At 42.7% G+C, this 20995-nt stretch overlaps 1 protein-coding gene across 1 annotated transcript in view; it reads left to right on the top strand.

The window, feature by feature from the left end:
* The window catches only part of MYO18B (myosin XVIIIB), a 1784667-nt gene that overhangs the window by 1440883 nt on the left and 322789 nt on the right, over positions 1 to 20995 (top strand). The window contains exon 39 of the mRNA XM_069620271.1: positions 14904 to 15089. Coding sequence (XP_069476372.1) covers positions 14904 to 15089 — 186 coding nt within the window. The remainder of the gene's footprint in view (positions 1 to 14903; positions 15090 to 20995) is intronic.

The raw sequence follows: 20995 nt of genomic DNA, 5'->3' as shown, positions 1-20995 counted from the left end.
TTGTGGGGGTTCAAACCATGTGTTTTCCAAATGATTGTCAAGTTAACTTGTGTCTATGTCTGTGGGCCATCCAGCCTTAGCTCACTGTCTGCCACTTTATTCCCAGCTGCTTTGCACCCCTCATTTATAGCACTGACATCTCTATCTCAGAACCTGATATACATGTCACACCTCAAGCACCTCATTACCTCCTATTCATTTTATTTTTGCATTTATTTACAGTGCACATAACGTAGGTACCTAGGCACTAGTTTCATTGTGGAAGGGTAAGTTATTTTTTTTTTTCTTCCGAGCGGGCGCAAGATTCGAACCTGTGTTTGTGCAGTGTGGTTTTGCTTCCAAGACCCACACGTTGCCACGGAGCTATCCTCCCGTCCCTCCCCTAAAAAGGAGCAATGTTTATTGCATCAGATGTATTTATTTTGGGATTACCCCAGATCTGCACCTGATGTACATGTTACACAGCAATCACTTTGCCACCTCCTAATCAGGAACAATGTTTATAAAAGCAATACTTACATATGCTTCCCGAGCACGAGAGCCCCAAATGGGAAATGCTAATAGGGAGCCCGAGAGCCCCAAATGGGAAAGCAGAATCAGGCACAAACAACGCGGTTGTGTTGGAAAACGCTGCGGTTTTTCTTTCCGAATTTCTCAGGCTCCTCCGAGCCGGAGGAGCCTGAGAAACTTCGAAAGAAAAACCGCAGCGTTTTCCAACACAATAACGTTGTATTTATGTTTGCGGTCGCTTCAAAAGCGACTGCAAACATAAATACGTTTTTAAAGCTGCGGTTTTATTTCTAAGTTTTCCGGGCTCCTCCAGCCCGGAAAACGTAGAAAAAAAAACGCAGCTAGTGCTTATTTTTTAAAAAAAAATACATAGCACTTACCGAGATTCAGCTGCAGCTTTCCTGCTCTGGTCTCCGGTCCCCGTCCTCCGCGTACAGCACTAATGAAGGGAAAGCCACCCAGCGGTAGCTTTTGTTTACTACAGCTGGCTGGCTTTTCCTTCATTAGTGCCGCAAAAGCCAGCACAGGAGGGCATCCATTTCACAAAATGGATGCGCCCATGTGCTTGCTTTTGCGAATTTTGAGCTTGAATAGCTCAAAATTTTACATAGGAAGTTTTAAAAAAGAGAATGCTAGTATTATTTTTTTATGTTGCCTATCTATTTTTTAAATAACATTTTTTACTAGACCATGGGCCTCATTACGACCCAGGCGGTAAGTTACCGCCTGGGCCGTGACTTTACCACCATGGTGTAAACTACGTTTACACCATGGTGGTTGGCGGACTTACCGCCCCATTCCGACCTTGGCGGGGCGGTAAGTCCCCAATCCCCATTTACCCTTCCCCATTCCCATTTTTGCCCCATAGGGCATAATGGGAGTGGGGAAGGCGTTAATTACGCCACCATAAATTACGGTGGCGTAATTAACTCCATGGTCCCTTAGCGCCATGGATTTTAACACCCGCTAAAATCGGGTGTTAAAACCTCCATGGCGCTAGGGGAACTCGGAATTGGCGGTAAGCGGTCGGCGCAGCTAACGCTGGCGTTAACCCCTTACCGCCTGGGTCGTAATGAGGCCCCATGCCTTTAATGTCTACCTTTAAAATAATGAATCAAAAAAGTGTCCACTGCACAGCAAGTAAAAAAATCATAACTTGTAACAAAAAATCTCCGAACAGATCCACAGTGTTAAAACTACATTTTGCTGAACTAGTGTAGGAAGAGTTTTATTCCCCTTATTTTCCACCTCCTAATTAGGCAAAATAACCCGAAGAGGGGGGAGCATTAATGGGTAGGGTAATGCCCATGGGCCATAGTTAGAAGCCTGAGCAAAGCGAGGGCGTTAACATAGCCCCCCCAGCTCTGCAACCGTTTCTCAACTTGAGAAAAATAAGCAAAACAAATGCCCATCAGGGATAGGGGAGAAGGAACTACAAATAGTCCCTTCTCCCTTTTCATGGTGGCCATTAAAATAAATTTTAAAAAAAAAAAAGTAAACAATAAAATGCCCGCCATGGAAGGGCCGAAGTCTCTTCTCCCTGTCAGTGGCGTCCACTTGTGGAAACATCTCTGGTACACAGCAGGGCTTCGAAACTTGTCAGACAGAGAAGGTCTGGGCAAAGGCCAATGAGGTTGCTTTTTACACGCGCATTGAACGTCGCTGTGAACTAATCTGGAATAATGTATATTTACTGCAAGTACTCTATAGTGCCAGCTGTATTTATGTTGATTTTACCTCATATCTGCCTCTTGTGTACATAGCAAGCACTTTGCCATGTTCTTATCTGGGCCAATGTCTATTTCCTGTAAGTGGTCTACAACGCCAGCTACATTCATGTCACGCTAAAATTGTACCACCTCAAACAAGAGCTTTTTGAATGAGGACTTCTGGTTTCTGGTTAAATGGTGGGTGCGAGGGATAGCTACAGAATGGATGTCCATTTCTTTTACTCTGGACAGACCACTGAAATGTAGGTGTATCACTCAGAGCCGTTGAAGTTCACACCAACTGCAACTCGCACTGAGCCAGAACATGCAGAGCTATCATCACATTTCCTGATTTGGCAACCCTATTTAAAATAAAGCAAATTACCTTTTAAACCCCACAGCCTTTCGTGTTCACTGTAACACAGCACTTTTAACTGCCAATAGTGGGTTGGCAGCAGTGCTTAACCTGACTATGACATTATAATGAAAGTGATTGCCACCACGGTATTAAATAGCTCTACTGGGAGTTTAAAATATGCGGGTCTAATATTGAGCTGTTCAAAACTGTACAGGGGACATATCACACAATTGTATTTATGTATTTATTTATTTATTTATTTATTTATTTGTTAGGCGCCGAAATCCCACGGGCATCGGGGCACCACAAAAAGACATAAATTTAGGAACGAACTGACTTACATACAAGACGGGACACTTGGCAGACCAAGACATAGAGCAACTGTTACTACACTAGAGTCCTGTTTTCTTTTGAACAGGAACATTTTCAGTGTCTTTCTGAATTTGAGGTGATTAGGTTCTAGTCTCAAACTCAGCGGCATATTATTCCAACTGACGGCGGTCCGGTTGGGGAAGGCTCTGCCTAGACCATTCGTTTTTTTATATGGGTTCACTACAATGAGCCCTTGAGATCTTAATGTACGGGTTGGTGCGTAGCCAACAATTTTAGACTTAAGTAAGCCGGGGCCTTTCCGTACAGAGACTTATGGCTGAGTGTCAAGGATTTAAACATGACACAATCTTCAACCCTAAGCCAGTGTAGCTCTCTTCTAGCATCACTGATGTGATCTGATCTTGCTTTTTGCTTGATTTTTCGTACTGCATGGTTTTTGATAAGTTGGTATTTTATCAGGCATTGTTTGCTTGCACCCAGTAACAGTGCATTACCATAATCCAGGCGAGAAAGTATGATAGCTCTAGCTATTGTGGCACAGTTAGTTTCATTAAGTAGGGGTCTAATAGTTTTCAACAGCCTCAAGTAATATGAACAGTTTTTACTGACATAAGAAACTTGAGCATCTGAGCTCATGGAGGTTTCTATGGTCATACCCAAGGTTTTGAACCTGCCCACTACTTTGATGTGTGAATCTTTTATCAGGAATGATTCGTATTCGATGGTAATTTCGCCCTAGCTTTGTTGAAACCGAAGACCATCAACTCAGTCTTTTTTCCGTTCAGACACATCCCATTTTGATCCATCCACAGTTCAATGATGTTATAGAGGTTGTTAATGGTTTTGTTGTCTTTCGCATGTTCCCTGCTTAATTCCACCATTAGCTGAGTGTCGTCAGCGTAGCTGGTGAAAAAAGCATTAATATTGTCAAATGCCTCACATAGGAGGCATAGGTAAAGATTAAAAAGGAGTGGTGAGAGGCTAGCTCCCTGGGGGACAACACAGAAGATATTGGACTCGTGTGAGAATGTATTGCCCCAATGTACTCTGGATATTCTGTCCGCAAGGAATGACATTAGCCAGCCAATGGCCTCCATGGAGAAATTAGCAATTTTTTCAGAGCCTGCTGCAGTAACTCATGGTCCAGCAGGTCAAAAGCTGCACTAAGGTCAAATAGGATTAGCAGACCTTTGTTAGCTTTGTCGATAATACCCGGCATTTTAGTCTGCAAATCCAGCATAACCATTTCAGTGCTGTGTGCACTGTCCCCTCCTCCTCATGCCCTGCTAAGCGTCCCCACCCCCTCATGTTACATCAACTGTGTCAAAAGATGTGGGTGGTTTTTGGGCATATCATTTTACCTACCCTTCTCATACATTGTAAATATGTGTAATGAAAACAATTGTACAGTGTCTGTTGTGACTAATAATTACCTATTTACATGTATTTACCTCCCTATATATCATATATTGGATTCTGGTATCTGATCTCAACTGGGAACACAAATGGCTCTGCTGCAATAAATGTTGTCTTTGAACGATGCAGACACTTGGAGCTGGGCCTGGGATTTCATGCCTTCAAATATGTATGAGAACACATTTTAATTATTATATTTCCATTATCTTTATTTCTGCTTTATTGTTTTTAGTGGGGTACTTTCCTTTTTTCTAACTGCTGGCAAAAAGCAACATATCTCCTGGGTAAATTGCCTTTGAAATGTGTCACCCACCTGTCATGTCTGGGTGATGCAGCAGCCATGCTATTTACACCAATGAACAGCCTCGAAAATGTGTGAAACACACCCTACACCATCAACGGCGGTCCCATGATTTACAATGGGAAATCCACGACTACAAGTCCAAGTATGCAAAGATAAAACAGGATTGGACTAGCATCTCCTGAATGGAATGGATAAGGTTGGATTGTATGCTCATATGTAATAATGCATTTGGATATTTATATAGGCACCCATCAACCTTTGTTGTCGCTTAGCTTGCTCAATGCAAGCATAGACGCCGAAGATTGTTTGGGCATGCACATTTAATACCAGCAGCCGATTTTTTTGAACATTTTTTTCTCCAACTGAGATTTGGCTGATCTCCTTTCGGACAAAAAAAAAGAAAACTATCTGCACCTTAGTAAATGCCAGGGTGCAAATCAGCTATGTAATTTCACCAAAATGCCAGGGGTGGTGGAAGTGACATCACACAGCCCTTGACCTCTGATGACATCACAGGAAGTGATGTCATTTGACCCCACCCTGAATTGATATTGCAGGAAGCGATGGAACACAACCTTTCACCGGTTGACAAAACAGGAAGTGGCATTACGTAGCATTGTTCCTAAGTACACTACATAATGTGATATACATTTCATATAAGAAGGGATCACCATTATCATTAAGATCAGTGTGTATATGCCCATATTACTAAATTACTGTGAATGCAAGCCAAATGATATTGATATGTCATTATATAGCACTTAGGCTTAAGATTCAGGGGGAAGGAGGCAAATTGGTTGCAGTATGTCGCTTTCAACTAACCTTTTAATGCATCCAGGGCTGACAGGAACCTGGTGGATGGGAATAACATCTGGATACAGGTCAACGGACATGTTAGGGAGAATTTTCATTCTATGGCTAATTTCCCTTACCTATAGAGTCCCCCAGCAGCTTTGCTGGATTTGAAGGGTTTGTTTATTTTTTTCTGCTAAGAGTGAGACTCTTTTACCCACTCTTAGGCATTTTTGCTATGTGTGTTCTAGGATATTTTTGTGTTTAATGTCTATGGGATTTTCTCAGCCCCATAAGAACCATCTTTAGTCACATGTGTTACACAGCACCCTCAGTGCAGTGAAACAGGGGTGTCCTAGTGACCCCCAAACACAGACTCCATACCCTGGGACTGACTTCTGTCTCCCAGAGCATGTAAAGTCCCCATTGACTTTACTAGTCAATTTTTAGGAACTAAACCAGTACAAACCATCTTACTATGGAGATTCTGGAAAGGGTTAATAGTTTTTCCCTTATGTTCATTTTCGAAAGCGTACCGTACAGTCCCTCTCTCAAAAGTTTCTGGCTGGTTCCAGTGGTTACTACTGTAAATATTCGACCCCGAATATTTCCCGATGGGATTTTCCCATTGTTCGAGGCTACTACTTTTTCTGACAGCCTCTAACATACCGCCGGTGCATTTCAATAATAATTTGACTCCGGTACGTTTTATTTGCCAGAACTTAAATATAACTTCTTTCTCGAGTCTTTCTCTAAACTCCTAACCCAGGTCGGGGATCCTTTGTTTGTCCTTTTGGCGGGCTTCTGCCGAGAAGCCCTCCTTTCGGCGCCACTGAGTCTGGGGTGGGTCCATTGTGTGGGAGGGGGAGTAGGACCCCTGGACAGGGTTGCCTCAGCAACCCATGTCGCACTCTATCCTGATAGGCTGGAGGGTCTCCCACCAAGATGACCACTCCAATGTGTGAGTGACAGCTAGGCTGTATGAATGGGGATCTTTTTGCATAAAAGCAGGGTCCTGAGGACTGGAAGAGCAAGACGTTTCCACTGGAACTAAGAAGCTGAAGAGGAGAGAAGCCAAAGACATCTGCAATGACTGAACCACCGGTGTAACCCTGCTGCAGCGTCTCACCACTTTTCTCCACACGATGAGAGAAGATCTTCCTCTGCAAGAGCCTTATTTCCTTAAGTGGTGGGCCTAACCAGTTTGCCAATCACCTGCCTGGACTTGCCCTGGTTGAATCTCCCATACCCTGTACTTGGAGGCCTGATAGCCAGGTACCAGTCCACCCGGACCGCAATTTAAAGGAACGTACCTTTTATTCGTCGGGCAGCACCGTGGCTGGTTTCATCCCTGGGTAGTGCAGTAACTCGAACTTTCCTCCACAACGAGAGCCTCTCTTCCTCTGCTGGATCTCCCGAACTGCAGGAACTACCAGGAACAACTGCCACCGCAGGAGCCACTTCTTCATTTTAAGGTACATTGTTCTGCCAGGACGCCCTTTCTTCACGGTAACACTAAAGGTGTTTTAAATCCTTTTCCTACCTTTTGGGTTGGCCGGCCCTCTCTCCTAACATTGTCTTTTAAACTTTTGCATCCACCTTTTCAAAATCGTTAACCAAAGACTTGACTGCAGCTACAAGAACATTTCGCTTCTGGGCCCTTGCCCTGTACCACTGACTTTGGCACAGGCCTACTGACTCTAGCTACATTTGTTAGACCTGCCTTCTTTAGATTGATTCTCAACTAGAACTGTGTTGATGCACCTATTTCTTATAACTACCCTTTTCTTCCCCTTTTCAAACCTTGTGAAATGTCATTTTGCTCAGTTTTCATTTAAGTATTGCATATACTGATGTACTGTCTTGCTTAATCTGGTTCACAAACTTCTGGGAAGTGTTGCTAGGGTGTGTACGAAACTATTTCTATATAACGTGTGCTTTCTCTCCCTTGTGAGGAATTGATAGAGTATCCCTTGTGTGTGGTTTTCATGGTTCACTTGGTCTACAATTTAACTTGGGAGTGTGTAAATTTTTACTTTGACTTCATTTAACTTGCTTGATGAATGTGATACATGTGTTTTATTAGAAGTGTATACAATAAATATATATATACTTTTTAATACAAAGCTTTGGTCAGTGTTTCCTTGTGCCATAGTACTATAGGCCTATTGTGTAAACCCTGAATACTGCTCATTTCCCTCTTGAGATAAGTCTGACTGCTCAGCCACCGCTACCAACTAAATCTTTGTGGTACAGATGGATCCCATTCGGATTTATTGCTCTCACCTGTAGTCTTAATCTTCTGTAGTGCTCCCTAAGGGAACTGCACTGGATTCTGCCTAACAGGACATACCAACACCTAACAATAAGGCCTGCATTAGTGGAATCAGCCTTGAGGCTTGTAAGCTAGAAGTCACAGGGCTATCGGTAGTTAAAGGCATACAGATTTGGCCCAGCTAGTGGCGGTTGTGGTTTCCAGTTTTGGGTAGTAGATTTCCCAGGTAGGCAGAACCAGGGAAGCTCAAACCACTATGGAGGGCGGGACCTACAGGATGGCCCACAATGGTGAGGGCACCAACTCAGCAACAGCAGTGACTGAGAGGAAAATGGGACCCCCAATATGGGTCACAGCGAACTTTAGGAAGAAAAAGGATCGAGGTGGGCTTCAAAGAATGTCCCAAAGGGGGAACTAACTTCAGCAATTGATCCAAAATATCCCACAATAGCCACAAACAATGTAATGCTGGAGAATTAGAGTGGTCCAGCTATAGCAGACAAACTTCAGAGGTGCGCAAGGACAGCTTGGGAGACCCTGCATTTAAGTCCAGGAAGAAGCAGTCGAAGAGTTCAACTGGACTCCTACCAACAAGCGGGATGAAAAGAGGCTTCCACAACAGGGCAAGCCACATCCTGTGAATAAAAAGCTCAGAAGTCTCAGGTTTTGTCCAAAACCCAACAGGGCTTACAGATACATGTAAACGAATTTGCAGAAACACCAGGGTCCCCCATGAATAGACACATACACCCAGGGCCTGATTAAGAAGGGCCACCAATCCCCATCCAGGAGGAACACAAGAGTATGTAGGCCAGTCAATCAAGACTGGCAAGAAATACTGGAAATTATACAGGAAATCTTAACAAATATTGATTGTTGTATTGAAGAGATCAAACAAGTTCATATTGGCTTAAACCCAAACAGATGATGGCTTTGTGGGCTCAGCTAAGGGTGAGCCTACTTCTTGCAAACAGGCATTTTGGCAATGCATCATAGCTCACTCATAAAAAGAAAGGGCACAAAACAAAATGTACAGGTCTGAGAGTTAGATAAATAAATTACCAAGCCAGGCAATCAGTGGGTGAGGAAAGTGAGCTATATCAGTTGGTATAACTGCACATTCTTTTGGAGCTTCTCAAGCTGCCAAGTTCTTTCATTCAGCTTCATGTTCGTACTCTCACCACCCACCATACCCACCATGAGAATGCAAAAGCGAAAATGTCACACTTATGTTTCTCTGGTGACCATATTTGTTGGAAATGTTTATGGAATGTGGCATGTGTGCGATGTGTAAAACTGGTTGCCAATAGATAATAAAGAAAGAAAGCACTACTTGGTCTCGGTCTGGCTTTGGTGTTATCTGCCAGGATCCCTTGTTGAGGCAGTTTCTTTGCTAAGGCCTAGAAAGGCATGTGCTGGAAGGCAGTTGCTTCCAAAACATTTTCTGGACCTCAGTAGTTAAACCTATAGTACTACCCCAGAGGCCACCATATAGAGACATTGGGCCTCATTCCGAGTCCGGCGCTAACCAATGGCGGTAGTAGCGCCTTGGTCGGCACCGGACCCGTACCGGCACCACCCTGGTGGAATGGGAAATTACCGCCCTATTCCGAGTTGACCAGGGCGGTAATTTCCCATTCCCCAGGGCTCTTCCCCATTCCCAAATGAGCCCCCATAGGACTCAATGGGAATGGGGAAATTGGAAATAACTGTGACCGTACTTTACGGTCACCGTTATTGGCTAAAAAGCCCCTTTGCGCCCTCGTCCCTAATCCCTGCTAAAAGCAGGCGTTAAGGACGAGGGCGCAAAGGGAACTCGGAATGTGGCGGTAAGGGATTACCGGCACCGGTCTCGTTAACGGTGACCGGTATCCCTTACCGCCATACTCGGAATGAGGCCAATTGGGTTTCGTATGTGGTGAAAGGCTGCAGTTACTGTGTACTGTGAGAAACCTGAAGGTGTCTCACCCACTAGTCCTTGGGGATCTGTCATCCAGGTAGCCAGGACACAGCCATCGCTTTTGGATCTAGTTCCTCTGGGTGGACCAGTGTGGGAGGATCACCTGGATGAGGGATCTTCGGGGAGTAGAAGTGGGAAACCGGAAAGGTGAGACGTGGTATCCCCTCCCTTTTAAAATATTTTCCCCATCCTACCAGGTAGGATACCTGGCACCCCTCCCCCTTTCCTTCTCATGGACCGGACATCTCACAGTGAGCAAAAACGGACTGACACCAGAGCCGTGGACCTGACATGTCTCAATATAATGGTCAGGCAACGTCAGGCAATTACTGATCATTACACACTCCTGACTTCCATCACACTTCCTCACATGGATAAAATGCGGAGCACGAAAGCACACTCTGAGCGAGGCAAAGCATGCAAGGAAACATTGGTTCCAAGATGGCAGTTTAATATGAAGAGAAAGACAGCAACACCATAGAGGGTTGGAGAGACTGATACCAAACCAGCCTGTGCAAGTGGCAACATTGTATGAAGAAATCTAAAGAGAATAGAGTGTGAAACATATGTGACGAATGACGCAAATATAATTGAAAAGCAGAGGGGTGATTGAACTTTATGGAGGCCAAATAAAACACCATAAAATACCATCGACAGAGTGGTCTGGCGCCACAAGGGTGCTCCCTCGAATGTCTCTGTCAGGTATCCAACTAATGGCAACTTTTGAAAGGGGAATTTTTTTGAGATTGAAGTGGTCCTGCAACAGGTCAAGCTAATTCCCATGTACATTCGAAAGTCTACAATAGTTGAATGCATGCTACAATTGGTCCGAGCATGCCTGAGGGAGACGAATTGTGACAGAGAAGCCGGTCAAGTGGCACAGCGAGCAGAGCGCTCGCTTTGACATGTGTGCAGAGCTTGCCAACGCAGGTTTGAATCCTCGGCAGGGCCAAACTCAGCCTTTCATCCTTCCGAGGTTGATAAATGAGTACCACACACTGTGGGTAATAATAAGCAGCACTCAGATACCTGAGGGTTTGTAGCGCTAAATAAATGCCAAATTATTATTATTATTATTATTATTATTATTATTATTATCATTATTATTATTATTATTATTAGAGAAAGGATATGAGCCCAGCTGAGGGGAATCCGGGGTGAACTGTGAGTCACCTGAGAAATAGTATTCTAAGAAAATATAGAATGGGTATCTGAGCCTGGAAGTGGGGGATCCACTATACTGACTGTTTTATAAAAAGGGATTTGCTCCCGGCTGAGGGGTATCCAGGGTGAAACACCAGAATTGAACACTCAAAAGACTAAAGGAACTTTTTGTTTATTTTGTTCTTGTACATCATGCCCTCTGAGTCAAGAGACCTTTGGAAAGCAAAGTGACTTCAATCACACAAGGCCGTGATGCTGGTAAAGGAACTGTGTGCTTGTGCAGAAGAAGCCAGAGTATGTGCTTTGCTCGAGTGAACTGCCTTGTCCAATGCTAAAAACATGGGGAAGGAAGGCCATTTTGTGAACACTTCTTTCTTTTTCATGTACACTACCCCTCACTATGAATGTTTAGCGGTAAGGATTGGCAATCTTTTTTTTAGTATAGGCCCTTTTATTTTGACGAGACTCCATTTGGACTGCATTATTATTATTTGATAGTCATAGCTTTCTCCCATCTGTAGATTTAGGTTTAGATAGGCGTTTATCACACCCTAGTTAACCTTCAATAAACACCCTTGAACTGTAGCCACTTGTCTCTGTTTTACTGTTGATACCATGCCTTCCTTACAGTAGCCAAAACTAAATCACAAAGGTGCCACCAGCCTACTTTCCCAACATAATTTCTGGGTGACAGTCATCAGCCAGGGACCAACATGGGGTGCTTAAGAAGACCCCTAACCCACTAGATATATGATTTGTTAAACAACACATCGGAAAAGAGTTTGCATAACATTTGGACTTCAGGAAAAGTCCCTCTGACAGAAAATAAGTTTTAAAAGTCCATAGAAGTGCAGAAAATTGTTAAGGGATTCACAAAGTCAGAAGAACTAACCACAAACATTGAACTATCTCCTTGCAGCATGTTTCTTCTTCTTATTGAAATGTCTTCAATGCCTCATCACAATAATTCACTGCATCCTATAGATAAACACCCAGCCGTGTTAATGTATCTCTTCATATAATGTGGATACATTGAAAATGTCGACTAACAATGTTGGTATCAGCACCTTATTGCTATGATTAGCATCAAGCTAGACATTTTAAAGATTGCACGTGTAGGCCCGTAACTTGGTTTATCACGGTATTAAGATGCCATCCTATGTTCACTAGTTTAATTTCCTACTATGATGGCACAGGTCCACATTTGCTAGGAAATATTGTTTTAAAATCTCATTAAAATGAGCCCCCTTGCAGCACATGCAGTTTAATTGTGGTTCTGTCAAGTAGCTTTAACATTTTGGACTCTTAAATGACTGTATGTTTAGTATAAATAAATGCCATGGAGATGCAAGCAAACAGAAATATATGGTTCTACACCAGGATATCCACGTCTCCTAATAGGTGAGAAAGGAGGTGCAGAAAAGGATTGGTTGCACCGTGTAGTCTTTCATCCAATCCCTATTTTAACAAATAGTATCAGGATTTAGCAACAGGTATGTTTCCATAACTTATATAATAAGTAGAATTAGAAGCAATGATACACATAGTGGCCAAAAGAAGGGGGACGGAAAGAGACAATAACAAAACCAAATAAACAAACTTGGAGCAGTTCAGAATTAAAAGTCTCAGGCAAAACAAAGAGGTTGGATAAAGGTAAAGGGAAAAAGCTGCATGATACCACACACATGCGGCAGTGTATGTGTGAACCAGTTTAGAAGGTACTGCAATGTCAATTTCCTTAGATTTCATACACAGCATCCTTAAGTGAATGTGTTGGAATAAGGTTGCACGTTGGGGGATCAGCCATGAAGTGTACATACACACGTACCCTCACTCTGTGCGATCAGGCACACAATATGTCCAAATTCTTGTAGCCAGAGGGATGAGCACATGACAATGGGATTAGGCTTTTCATCTGTTGCCATCCAGAGTTGTGGAGGTCACCGTGGAAAGGATATGTTTATATTTTAAATTTAAATTACAGGTTCACATTAGGGTGATATGACTAATGGTATGTCTCCTATATAAAGTCCCTCCCCACAATTCTTGGCAAGAAAACAGACACTGATTTCTCAAAATTTCAAATGTATTTAAGGAATTAAAGTTCACGTCCAACAAAGGTGGTCTCCAGTTTTATACCAAGGAAATCACTACAACATTACATATTTATAAACAATTAGTCATCGAAACAAACTTTTCCCTGCCTAAATTAACCTTTCTAGTATCGATTCATACACTCATTGAGTTCCATAATCATTTCTAAGTATATATTATACTGTAAACGATGCTAAGCTTTCTCAATTTGCAAGATATCTCATTAGGTATTAGTCTGTCATGTGAATACTATGGCCTGCATGATTCTATGCTGACATGAGTCAAGGATTATTTTTTAAATGGTGCTTAATTTACAAACCACTCTGCATTTAAGGTAAGTAGCACTAAATGAGGCCAGTTTTAAGCTGCACTGCGCAATACGAAATTCATTAGGCTTTGAGGAAATGACATCTCACTTGATACACAGAACACTATATTTAACCCTGCACCTGTATCTTTATTTGATTTGCATCCCCCTTGGCTTCTATACTTCCATTTTAAATGTGACTTCTTATTTTAGGAGAATCAGCTTTGACCCAGTCAGTCTAGACTTACTCCATCTGCAAGGTTGCTTTTTAGCCACTGTTCAAGCTGTGTGTCATCAGCATAACACTGGAAATGAGAAGAGAAAGAGGAGGTCAGTTGAGCAAGAGGGCAGAGATAGATATTGAAGATCCACGGACATAGGATAGTGCCCTGTTTGACACCGCAGGCAGAGAGTGAGGGGGCGGAGGAGAAGGGACCCAAATGCAATTGGGAAGGGCATTTATTGAGCAAAGAGGTCAGCCAATCCATTGCCTGGTTTGTGATGCTGAGGCTATCAAAGAGCTGTTTTATGAGGATAGAATGGTTGACCATGTCAAAGGCAGAGGTTGGGGAGAATGGGAACAGCAGGAGAGTTATAGTCAAGATTTGCAAGCATGTCTACACGGGTGTTCAGGAAAGTAGTTTCTGTGCCTCTGGATGGCCGGAATCCAGATTGATGGTCGTGGAGGCAACCAACGAGTTCAGTATGAAGGATCAATTGGGTGAGGACAAACGTCTCCAAGAGTTTACCCAGGAGGGGTTGGTGGTGATAGGGTGATAGTTAGCAGGGCAAGAGGGGTCAGCAGATGGCTCTTTTAGTAAAGGGTGCAAAAGGGAGTGCTTGAGGGATAGAGGGAAAGAGGCAGTGGTGAAGGAGGGGTGACAGTGGTTACAGAAGTAGTTAACCTCAATGTTAAAGTGAAGGGTAGCTTTTTTGTTGCATGGGAGCATCTTCGCCTCACGCACCGGTGCTGGCCTCATATGAACACATGGATACCACTTAAGAAGCTGTGCACAAAAAAAGACGTATACGGTAAAGGACACCTGTATACGCCAAACATGTTTGAGCACATTCCAAAGCAGAACGTGCTAAGGTCGCAAAACAACTACTAATAAAACAACCCATGACTGTTATGTGGTACATGGTTGGAGAATTGTGATCAAAGTCAACATTATGAAAGACCAGGTGGCCAACTGCAGCCATTGTACAGAGAGTGTACACTTTGTAATACATATGATTGCTACAATTGTGCAACATAGTATGCAATGCCATAGGCACTTTTTGATATAGAGAATGTGTTATATATACTTGATATACTTAAGCATGGGTGTGGTAGGAATAACACTATAACAAGATCACTCTGTGTAATAAACCTCATGCAGTAAACCCACAACTTAATATAGAATGCCAGTCATAATATGGCAAACTCCGCTGGTCTTTATGCAAACATTTCCATACCTTGGATCCTTTTTTTTTAAGAAAGGTTTAGAAACATTTTCATGATAAAGTTCCTATTGCACAAATCATATTTTATCTGGGGATATAGCCTGCTCAAATTCCTTGACTTGTCTACAAACAATGCTCTTACTCCCATTGTATATGGTCTAAGAAACTATTTATAAGTACATATATTTGTTTGTATATAGCACTTTTGTCAAACCACTACCTTTGCCTCCACCAGATTCTGATCTTGCGTCTGAGGGACAGTGTGTTGAAGATGGGCGAGGAGCTGGAAAAGGCAGCTGAATCTGAAGCACGGGAGAAAGAGAATGCCAAGTACTACCAGATGCGCTTGGATGAGATGAAACACGATATGAATGAACTATTTCAGAGAGAAATGGAAGCAAGTCGCCGATGTGTGGAACTGGTGAGCTAAGAACATCACACAAATCATTCATTGTATATGTTTGTTTTCCTTTGTTAAATCTTTATAATGCCGAATGGATGGTTTGTAGAGGATCCAGCTCTATATGTGTGTTATATCGGAGGAACATGATAAAGGGTGGTTGCCTACCAGCATCGGTTAATAGTCAAGCCTTTGGTCCTTCAAGATAGTGCATACACATCATCATTACTTTTTCCTAAAGGGCTTCCTTTGAAGACCTAGAGTGCATTTTCTGATATGCCTGCACAAATATATGCAGAGCAAATACATGTTGACTGAACATGCATGCAGTTTTCAGCTTTTCCATGCCCCTTATTCATAGGACATTTATTTGGGTGGCACAATGGAAGAGAATACAGGTTATTCCTCAATTAATTTATAGAACTTGGGTATGCACCTGGGTCCTGCATATTCATTGCTTACAAATGTACCATGTGGTGCAGCGGCTACCTTATATATCAACGGGTCTTTATCAAGGCATAAACAGTATAACTGGGGGATTTTATCCTATATTTTTCTGGCTGCCGGTTGACAATATTTCTTGTCAGTCTTGCAGAATCCCTAAGGCTGTTGCCATTATGATGCGGGTCGCTCTTCTGTCAGAACTCCGTTGGGGTTGAAACACGTGTTGGCTGACCACCTTCCTTTACTATATGCCTGCGTGAGATCCTTTTTATTTACAAGGGCTGAATATTTATAAAACTTACTGCAAGGTAACCAGTACTCCTTTGTACGAAATTTCCACAAGGGTTTTTGGATTTGCCCTTTCCTCCCTGTGACCTTGCAAAGCAACACCAGAAAAAGAACTAAGATTACACAGAGCTTAGCACAGGAGCGTTCATGTTCTAGAACCCATTCCCTACTACCCATCTTAAGAAGGGGGACTACCCCTACATGTATGTCTCCATGTAACGGCCCACTGTCATCAAATTATGCTCCAGAGCTAAACAATCTCCTCTGTTTATCATTTTCTTATAGAAAACTACAATTCCATTTGCACAGTTTGTGATGCCATTTCCTATGCTAACAAACGTGCAAAAGCACCTTTAAATACCCTTTTTCTTTTAGTACAGTCTAAAACACTACATGCTTTACGTAATGTTTTGTTCTGTCTGGTTAACATTAATTACCTGAAATGTCATTGCAAAGCCATTCAGAGTTTGAATTATGTCATGGAGAGCATTACATTTAATCAGATAATATGTTAATATTGTGCACCCTTACTACTGATACGTATCTGCATCTAAATATGGTCTGACCCCATTTAGTCATATTCTGCCTCACAAGTTTTGAAAGTAAACATTGGGCTACTGTTCACTCATTGTCAGCCAATTCCTATGCATTACAGCCAGTGTTCTTGTTTATTTATTTTATTTGTTTACTTAAAATGTGGTGGAGCCTGCAGGCATCAGGGCACAAAGAGGCAGAGGAAACAGTTCAGTTACCGGGGGTCGGGGAGTCATTCAAAGAGCACTGTTTTCAGTCGTTTCCTGAAAGTCTTAGGTTTTCTCTCTGCACATAGACACTTCAGACGGCTATTCCATAGTTGTGCTGCCTGCGCTTGAAACAACCTTTCCAAACCCTTCACCCATTTTCTCTTCGGGATGAACAAACAAATAAAGTCATTGGATCTTGTTACTCTCTTAGAGCAGGAGATACTAATAAAGCCGTTCAGATAAGTTGGTGCATTGCCATAAAGACATTTGTGCACCACAGTGAAAATGTTAAAACAAATCCTTGCTTCCACCGAAAGCCAGTGTAGGTTTTTGCAGGGCATTGACATTTGTTCTCTCCTAGAAATGTTTTTTATGATGCACACTGCATCATTTTGCAAGATTTGACGTTTTTGAATGCAGCCCTTACCTGCACCAGCCAAAAATGCACTACAGTACCCTATGCGTGGCAAAACCAAAGCACAAACTATGGTAATGCAGTTTGCCTCTGAGATGAAGGGTTTCACTAGCCTAAGTAGCCTCAGGTGATATTGTGCATTGCTTGTGATATTATGCATTTGTGCATCTGCATTTAGAGAAGCTTCAAGCAGGACTTCCAAGGTCTTGACCTTTATGACAGTACAAACTTGATGGTTTTGAATTAAAAAACTTGGGTATTTGTAGTCAAGTTTTGGGTGTGCCTGAACACAGCCAAAAATGTATAGCTCCATTTTGGCCGCATTAAGGCACATGCCATTGTTGTTCATCCAGCTTTGAATGGGTTCATAGATCATCCAGATTTTATGGGAGTCTTTTTCATGGTCACCACTAATATTTATAATCAACTCGGTGTCATCCGCATAATTAGAAAAGCTGACTGCTATTGTGTCTAGGGGATTGCATAGCGGATGACAGTATATGTTAAAAAATAATGGCCAGAGACATGCACCCTGTGGCACACCATACTCTAGCCTTTCTGGATTAGAGCAGGCTTCACCCCAGACAATTGTTGACATTCTGTTTTGCAAGAAAGATTCAATCCAGAGAGCTGCCTTGTCAGAGCAGCCAGCAAGGTTCTTCAAGTGCTCTATAAGTCATCCATGGTCAACAAGGTCGAAGGCTGCTGAGAGATCTAATAACATCAGCAGCTGACCTTGCTGTTGTCCATCATTTTGAGCATTTCACTCTGTAAATCCAGCAGGGCACTTTATGTGCCATGATGTGACGTGAACCCAGACTGTCTGGGGTGGAAAACTTGTGATTTCTCCAGGTGCTCTTGTAGCTGAGGGGTGGCGACTTTATCGACCACCTTCATTAGAAACAACACATTAGTAATGCACCAATAATTAGTATGGACCTTGTGGTCCAGCCCTGGCTTTTTTAGTAAAGGAGTCACCACCCCGTTTTTTAGAGAGCTAGTGAAACGGACTAAGAAAGGGAGAACAATTCTAAGATTTTCCAAGATTATTTTAGAAGCGAGAATCTCACCCTCGCGGGTCATGGGCTTCATTTTGCTTAAGGCCTTGGGCAAAGTTTCGTCAGAGATCATCTGAAAGGTAAAAACGTGGTTGCATTCATATTTAACCTCACTGCTTCTCTCCAAGGGAGGTTCAAACACAGGATTGGTAAGACTTTCCTTAATTTGGACATGTGCAGCAGTACTCTTATCTGCAAATTCCTTTTGCACTGCTTCACGGTCCTCAGTGTTAGGGGAGATTTGATGAAACATCGATTTGGGCTTTTCTAAATCCCAGAGGATTTCAAATAGCTTCCTGGAATAATTTTTTGAGGCTGATATCCGTGAGTCAAAGAAAGATTTCTTTGCTGATAAAATGTCCTCACAATATAGTTTGTCCAGAGTCTTCCATGCCTCCCTGTGTTCCTGCAACTAATCATTTTGCCAAATTCTTTCTGCTTTCCTCTTTTCTTTTTTACAGGCAGACAAAGCTGGCGATTACCATTTCTTATTGTTGGTCTTCTCTCTGATGAGCTTACTTTTGAAAGGCGCTACATTATTTAAGCATCTTGCTCGAGCCCTTTCATATTCAGCCACCAAGAAAAGAGATGAATTGTCATATGTAGTGGAGTTCATGAGTTCTGTGAGACATTGCTCCAGATCAACACTTTTCTCTCTGCTAAAATGTCTACTCACCACCCTTTACATGGGATTATTTTTCTGAACTGGGGGAAATGGGAGAGTTATAGTGAAGGTCACCAAAAAGTGATCCGACCAGATACATGGATCCACACAAATTGGGCTCAGCACCACATTTCTTGCTACAACCCAGTTAGGTGTGCTGCCTAGTTTATGGGTTGGTTCTTTGCTATGGATGATGAAATCATTTTCTCCGAATAGCTGTTGTAAGTGGAGCTCTTCAGGGTCTTGAGGATTGCCACGCCACCTATTAAAGTCCCCCAGCACCAGAGTGTAGTTGTTCGGTTTGCATAGGAAGGCTAGAATACCTGCAATTTCCTCATAAAAGAGGAGCATGTCCAAAGGGGGGCGGTAGAGGAGTACAATGTTCACACAATTATCAGGAGTGAGTGTAATCTTCAGAAGAATAATCCCACAACGTGTACAGGTTATGCGTATTTGAAAGAATTTCAATTCTTCTAGTACCATTTATGCCACTCCTCCCCCTCCCATTATCCCTATTTTACCAAAGAAAGCATAGCAACCAGGTATTGCCAAGTGGATGTTGGGACCACTGGAGTCCTGTAGCCATGTTTTGGTAAGGGACATAATGTCGATTTCATGTTCTAGTATAAAGTCTCTGACATCTGTAGCATGTCTATCCAGAGGTTTAGTGTCTGATTCACAGAAGTGTTTTATAATGGTGCAATCCCATAGGAAATTGTTCTGTGAATCAGGCCCTTAGTGTTCAACAGGGCTGTCTTAAATATATGTTTCTTTTTTCAGAGTGCTCTCTAGAAACGATGGAGGGCAATAGTGATTGAGAGTTGGGAGTACGCAAGAGAATACAGTAAGCAGCAAGTTAGATTTTAAGATTGTCAGAATGCTCAGTTCTGTGTGTTGAGCAGAGTAGATTGTTTTTCTGTGGACTTCATAACTACATGTGGCTGGCTTTAGGAGGGATGTGGAGTGGGATATAAACTGGGGTATGGATCCTTGGTCATGCTAGGACTCGAGAGTATACCTCAGGGGCAACGTGTTCGCCGTGGAAACAAGACGCCATGGAGCAACACAGGTTGGATCCCTGGGTCTGCGCTTAGACACCTCTGGGTATTATGCACCTTATATATAAGCAATTATATAATTTTTTTTAAACTTATGTTTATTGATTTTACATAAATAACACAAAAGAGATAAACATTGCAACTTAAAACATCCCTTCCCCCTCCCCCTTCCCTCCCCTTGGATCGGATGAAGTCATATTGTCCCGGGTTCCCATTATGCATTGAAAATATCTGAAACTTTAATGTTGTGGGGGCACCACTGTTCCATAAAGTCTGACTGGAGATATTGTAGGGTCCCTTCCCACTCTTTTGCAAACTTGTCTCCAGTTCCTTGGACTTTGTGGGTGATTTTCTCCATTGTTATATGGGACCATACTTTCTGTAGCCAAGTAAATGTCATTGGGGTATTCTTATTTTTCCAATTTTGTGCTATGGTGGTCCATGCTGCTATAAGTAGTCCCGTAAAGCTTCTCCATTGTGATGTGCGATATTGTCTTGCTGTGTCATCTCTGATTCCGCAGAGCCACACCTCCTCCCCCATCAACCCCACATCTGGGAAAATTTTGCCCATTTTGTTTTTCATTTCTTCCCAGAATGGTTGTATACCCCTACAGTCCCACCATATGTGTCTCCACGTTCCCACTTCATCGCATCCTCTCCAGCATAGGTTAGGTGTGTTTGGGTACATCGAGTGGAGCTTCTCTGGGGTATAATGCCACTGTGTCATGATCTTGACCCACATCTCCCTGGTTTGTGCCGATCTGGTCATTCTGGGGATCTGTTTCCATAGGTCTGCCCATTGACTGTCCGATGGTTCATTCCCCAGTGTTCTGCCCCATTTTATTCTGTATGCCCATTTAATGTTTTCCCCCTGTGAGTTTATGTATTTGTATAGAGTTGAAACCCACTTTTTTTCCCCTGTGTTGGAGATGATATGTGTCTCGAACCCTGTGAGATCCCTGGTTGCTGCCTCTGTGATCATCAGGGAGTTCAGCCAATGTTTTAGCTGCTCATATCTATATCTGTCCCTTCTGGGTATATTCTTGCCAGTAAAGCAGCATTCAAGGGATATGATTTCTTTATCTGCGAACATTTTAGTTTTACCCACCTTCTCCCAGCTGTCATATGCCCCCTTTTCCATCCCTGGTGGAAATAGTGGATTTCTACAGATGGGTGTAAAGGGTCCTATCGCTGTGGACATTATGCCTTTTCTTGTTTGGGAATCCCATTCTTCCAGCGTGGTTTTCATAATTTCAC

The sequence above is a fragment of the Ambystoma mexicanum genome, chromosome 10 (assembly GCF_040938575.1).
Source record: "Ambystoma mexicanum isolate Mex_15411 chromosome 10, UKY_AmexF1_1, whole genome shotgun sequence".
NCBI classification, from domain to species: Eukaryota; Metazoa; Chordata; class Amphibia; order Caudata; family Ambystomatidae; genus Ambystoma; species Ambystoma mexicanum.
This window is presented reverse-complemented; position numbering and strand designations above follow the sequence as displayed.